This window comes from Hyperoodon ampullatus, assembly GCF_949752795.1.
Source record: "Hyperoodon ampullatus genome assembly, chromosome: 15".
Lineage (NCBI taxonomy): Eukaryota > Metazoa > Chordata > Mammalia > Artiodactyla > Ziphiidae > Hyperoodon > Hyperoodon ampullatus.
The window spans coordinates 54,771,256-54,777,255 of record NC_136928.1 but is presented as its reverse complement, the minus strand read 5'-3'; the positions used below and the strand labels follow the sequence as shown (position 1 = coordinate 54,777,255).

The 6,000-nt window shown below is 45.1% G+C and overlaps 1 protein-coding gene across 1 annotated transcript in view; it reads left to right on the top strand.

Annotated features, from left to right (window-relative positions):
* Positions 1–474: 474 nt before the first annotated feature.
* Positions 475–6,000, top strand: part of EML4 (EMAP like 4) — a gene marked incomplete at its 3' end in the record, with an annotated part of 162,809 nt that continues 157,283 nt past the window's right edge. Inside the window, exon 1 of the mRNA XM_079720477.1 lies at positions 475–706. Coding sequence (XP_079576603.1) covers positions 682–706 — 25 coding nt within the window. The 5' untranslated portion in view covers positions 475–681. The remainder of the gene's footprint in view (positions 707–6,000) is intronic.

Genomic DNA, 6,000 nt, shown 5'->3' with positions numbered 1-6,000 from the left:
TTTGGACACCTCCCCGCACTTGGTTGCCTCTTTAGTGTTCTAGGACACACGGGGTGACCATCTCCTGTCAGAGGGGCTCCAGACGTAAGCTCCGATGGGTCTCCGCGGACTCCCCAGGGGCTGCGAGGAAAAGGAATCCCTAGAAGCTCCTGAGGATCCCAGGCCAGAGATCTCCCCTCATCCCCACCCATTCCGAAGCAGTTTCAAGCCCCAAGTCCCAGGCCCTCAGCAGGCCCACCGCGCAAGCGTAGCCGCCCCTCCCGAGCGCGGGGGGCGGAACCCGAGGCCGAGGCAAGGTGAGAGGGAAGGGTCGGCAAGACCCCGCCTCCGGGTCGTCACGTGGGAGGCGGAGTCGGAAGCGTGACGGCGTACGCGGGGGTGGAGCTACCGCTGCGCGCGGGCGCGGGGGCGGGGCGCGGCGGGGCGCTCGCGGCTGCTGTCTGGGAGGGAGGCCGGGCAGGCGGCGGAGCGGCGCGGCGCGGCTCTCAACCTGACGGGGAAGTGGTCCGGGCGTCCGCGGCTGACTGCCCCGTGGTGGACGGACGACGGAGGCGGAAGGTGGGAGCCGAGCCGGGCGCCCGAGAAAGCTAGCGGGTCAGGCTCAGCGTCGGCGACCCTAGTCGGTCCGCTGAATGAAGTGCCCGCCCCGCTGAGCCTGGAGCCCGGCGCTTTCCCCGCAAGATGGACGGTTTCGCCGGCAGCCTCGGTGAGTACGGCCGGGAGTCCTCCCTCTCCTGCGCAGGGTGGGAACCTTGTTCCCTCCACACGCAGCCCGGGCCTGTTCTCCACCCTGCCCCTCGGGATGGCGGCACTTCCACTGCACATGTTCTCCTCGAGCCTGCTGCCCCTCTCCGGGCTCCGGTGTACTCAGAACCCCTCCCCCATGCCAGCCCTCCTCAGCAAGACCCTCCTTTGCTCCCAGCGTCCTCTTCAGTGCGGGGCCCTTCTTCACCATAGTGGGAACCCCTTCTCTCAGCGCGGCCCCCCAAAGCTGGTACAGCCCTCCCCATACACTCCCGGCTCCCCCCACCTTCAGAGTTAGGACACCTCATTCTCAAACCCTGACCCCTCTTCTGGGTACAGCATTCCTCCCCCTTCCCACATACCGAGCTCCCTTTCAGGTTGGGGACTCCCCTTACCCACGCAGAGGCTCCCTTTTAGGGAAGGGACCCCCCATTCCCTCTTCAGGAGGGGGGCACTCCCTCCCGCCCCACCAAGTATTCACTTTAAATTTGGAGTCTTCTTTTAAGTATTTCTCAGAGTAACTGACAACTTCCCTTCACTTCCTCCACTTCTCTGAACATTTTGCAGTGGTGGAGAGAACCAGAAGCCCTGAAGCATCATTTGCGTAATACAGGAAAGGAAGAGGTGCATCTGTGTTGGGGGACCCTCCTTATTTTTATTTATATATATTTTTTAACATAAGTGGGGTTTATTTATTTATTTATTTATTTATGGCTGTGTTGGGTCTTCGTTGCTGCGTGCGGGCTTTCTCTAGTTGCAGCGAGCGGGGGCTACTCTTCTTTGCGGTGCATGGGCGTCTCATTGCGGTGGCTTCTCTTGTTGCAGAGCACGGGCTCTAGGCACGCGGGCTTCAGTAGTGGTGGCTCGCGGGCTCAGCAGTTGTGGCTCGCGGGCCCTAGAGCGCAGGCTCAGTAGTTGTGGCACATGGGCTTAGTTGCTCCGCAGCATGTGGAATCTTCCTGGACCAGGGCTCGAACCCGTGTCCCCTGCATTGGCAGGCGGATTCTTAACCACTGTGCCACCAGGCAAGCGTGGGGACCCTCTTTAAAAGAGGAGTGAAAGCAGAACTATGCTTGCTGGCTCTGCACGCACGCTGGGGAGAAGTAACCCTGCCCAGTTAATCCATAGGAAAGGGGGCCTCTGACAGGGAAAGAAAGGATTCTCCATTTTTGGAATATGTTGTCTTTGTGGAATGGAGAAAGGGAAGTAGGCTGAAGTATCCTTTCAGTGTTCCCTTTTACCCAGATAAAGGTAGTAAATTTTGTAACTGGCCAAGGGAATCAGAACTCAAGGCTGGTACTCAGTCCCCTATAATCTCTGTCTGGAATTACTATTCTTTGAGGCCATTGGAATCTGGTTACTGTAAAGATTGAGCTCACTTGTCATGATGGTGAGAGAAGCAGTTTCTGCTTTGGTTGATACTGCAGTTAATGTGATACCTGCTGCTGGATTTGTATATTGAGTATTTTATGTGGAGGTAGCTTGTATTCAGATGCCTTTCTTTGCATTTCTTGATAATAAATTCCTAGTTGGTTAATGTTCATGGATCAGTGCATAATCTGGCCATAGGCCATACTTTATTCAGACACACTGAGATTAAATGGGTTTTTTAAAATCTAAAATAAAAAAGTAGGTTAAAAGCAATGGACCCATTATAGGTATTAAATAGTAAAAACCATAATTTTGGCCTTGACTTTCTTTGGGGGAAAAACACACACTTTCTTTGGGAAACACACACACAAGTACTTTGAGAGTGGAAATCCTAAAATAGGAGGCAACTGAGTGTTACTCTTTCCTCCCCAAAGGCACCTGTTGTCCATTATCTAACCTTTGATGTCTTATAATTCCTTACATTGTGAAGTTGTTTCATTCTTGGGCTCCTTTTAAAGAGGGATCAACTTTTCACTGCCTTTTTTTTTTTAAGCCTTATGCCTGGATTTATTCCCTAATCATATTGGACTGAAAGACTTGTCCTTTATGTTCACGAAGAGGTGATCATATACTTGGCCAAAAAACTGAGTGTCTTGGGGGATGTGGTGGGACTGAGATGTCTCTGAACTGTGGGCTCCTCAGCCTGTAGGAATGGTGGGATCACTGCTCAAATTAGAATCAGCTTTTACTTCTTTCCTGTTGGTTCTGAGGACTTTGAAGGCTTGCGGAAACTTCATCTTCTGTGTTGTGTGGGAGTCTTTCTCACTAATTGGGGGCATTTAAGTTTATTTTGAAACAGTGGATATCCTTGTTAAACAGCTATCCCTTCTAATCCAGTTCATGAGGCAACTGATAGGAGAGACTGAAAGATGAAGATGAATTTTAGTTGGGGCTCCCACTTCTCATCAAGAACATTATAGCTGACCCTGGTGTTGAATTTTTTTAATTCATTTGATACTTTTTAAATTTATTTGATGCCATCCTTGGATGGTACCTTGATGAGACTTCCTTTCTTTAAGTATGGTGTTGATCAGGAGCAGGGGATATACCTGTATTTAAAGAGAGGAACCTATGTCAGCTGGAGGGAAAGAAATGGTTCCTGGCAGTATTTTTGGAGCTGCTTCTCATGAAGATACTTCTCAGCAGGAGCTCTGTGCTTTCTCTTTCTGTCCCCCTTGAAAGAGTAAAACTAGGCCCCATCTTAATTGAAACCTTAAAGAGTTGGGAGTGAGGGAAGGGTAGTGCTGGTATATTTTATTGGTAGTCTTTAAACATAGCTTTACCCAGCTCTTGCCAAATTGCTTGTTTCTATTCCCTGCAGTTCATTAGTCTAGAGCTTAGAGTTACATTGATCTTTATTTTATCATCAAGAGAGCCATGAATGTAAAGGCAAGCTCTTGTATTCTAGTAGATGTTTAAAAACTTTTTTTAACCAAACAAGAATTCAAAACATGTGAAGTTCTTCTGGGGTCACAAGTACTGAAAACATTTATTCTCAAGGAAGTGTATGTGTGTGTCTCCTTTTATATACTAGATGAGTTCTTGAAAAAAAGTGTAAGAAAACTACACTTTTATGAGCAGGAAAGCTCAGTGCTTTGTAAACAGTGGTTATAGAGAAGCTGATTATTTAAGGGAATGTTATGGTGCATCATTTCATAAAATGAAAAACTTTTAAAATTCAAACTGTACCCTTGATTGTTGTGTGTTTAGATAAGGAAAACACTATTATGTGCACTTTATAAGATGTCTAATGGCAATTAAAACTGTGTAGTGGTTTTGAAATCACTGAGAGGAACGTTAGGTGATTGTGGGTGATTGTGTTATATGTGCCACATTGAAATTATATACCTTTTGTATTACTTTTGTTTTACATAAAAACAACTAAAGGATGCTTTTAATCTCTACAGCTGATGAATTTCAGGCAGTTTGGCTGGCAGGTGGTGGTACCGTTTACTTCAGGCATAGTGTCTTTTAGTTCACAAATAGGGTAATATAAAAAAGCAATACTTTAGAAACAATTTTTTTTTTAACTTAGGGAAAACAATCTGTCTTGATGTCTTGCCTCCAAATCAGTTTAGAATACACACACATACATGTACAAAACATATATACAGTAAATATTTTAAATCTCAGGTCTATGTGCAAAAGTGGGAAACTTGATACAGCTGTTTTTGTTGATTTTCTTAAGGCAGGGGTTAGGTGCATTTCATGCTGAGTTTTTTTAGCATCTCTTTTTCATAATAAAGGTTTTAATTTTAAGACTTGTCTTGGGATTAGCCTACAGGTTTAGTCTGTGTTTATGCTTTAAAGAAAGCATATTGTTAACCACATCAGTTTTAACTTTTTCTGCTCCAAAGGTTAAAAACAAAACTCCAAAACTTCTTTTTAAAGAAAAATTGTAATGGATGAAATTGTAGGGTTAGTATGAGAAATGTAACAGTCTCAGTGCAGTAGTAGTATGCTTCAGTTTATGAGATATTTTAAAACAATCTCTTAAACATCACAATATTAGAACTTATTTCTCATCTCACGTATACTCTTGCTTTCTTAAAGGAACAGTGTAGTATATGATTTTTAAATATTAATCTAGTCTAAAGCATTCTGTATATATTCATATAAAAATGTTTCCCATGTAATAATACTACTTGGGGAATTTTTTCTTAACTTTTAATTTCTTAATGGTTGTCTCTTGAAGGGCTCAAGATAGGCTTACTTTATAATATGACATGAGTAGTAACTCTTACATCTGTAACATGAGTTAGCTAGAGTATTTCTTAACGTGTACCTATTTTTGTGACATTCTTATTGCCCTTTAGGAGCTTACTATCTGGTCTTAAATACATATCTAGAGATATAAGTGAAGTACCAGAAATGGGAGTTGAAGGGGGAAGCACCATTTAGAATTCAGTGCTATGTATCAAGCATGTAACTTCTGAGAGACAACATTTGGAGATTCTGAATTTATCTCTATAGAGACTGGCCTTTTAAAACCATGAAATAATTTATTTAGAAGTCCAAATATTAGGGAATGATATTACTAGGTCTTTTTCTGCTTTGTATTTAAGTTTGAATAGCATGTAGGACAAGTACCGTATTAATTTTATGTATATGAGTCCATTTCTATTACATGTAAAACTTCAGTATTTGTTCATAAGAAATATGACAGGGCTTCCCTGGTGGCACAGTGGTCAAGAATCCGCCTCCCAATGCAAGGGACAAGGGTTCAAGCCCTGGTCTGGGAAGATCCTGCATGCCACGGAGCAACGAAGCCCGTGCGCCACAACTACTGAGCCTGCGCTCTAGAGCCCGTGAGCCACAACTACTGAAGCCTGCGTGCCTAGAGCCCGTGCTTCGCAACAAGAGAAGCCACTGCAATGAGAAGCCCATGCACCGCAACGAAGAGTAGCCCCCGCTCACCGCAACTGGAGAAAGCACGCACGCAGCAAGGAAGAGCCAACGCAGCGAAAAATAAATTAAATTAATTAATTAAAAAAAAAGAAATATGACAACATTTTGATTTTATTTTTTATTTTTAAAATTTATTTATTTATTTATTTATGGCTGCGTTGGGTCTTCATTGCTGTGTGGGGGCTTTCTCTAGTTGTAGTGAGTGGGGGCTACTCTTCATTGTGGTGCTTGGGCTTCTCATTGCACTGGCTTCTCGTTGTGGAGCACGGACCCTAGAGCATGCAGGCTTCAGTAGTTGTGGCGCACGGGCTTAGTTGTTCTGTGGCATGTGGGATCTTCCCGTACCAGGGCTCGAACCTGTGTCACCTGCATTGGCAGGCGGATTCTTAACCACTGCACCACCAGGGAAGTCCCAAC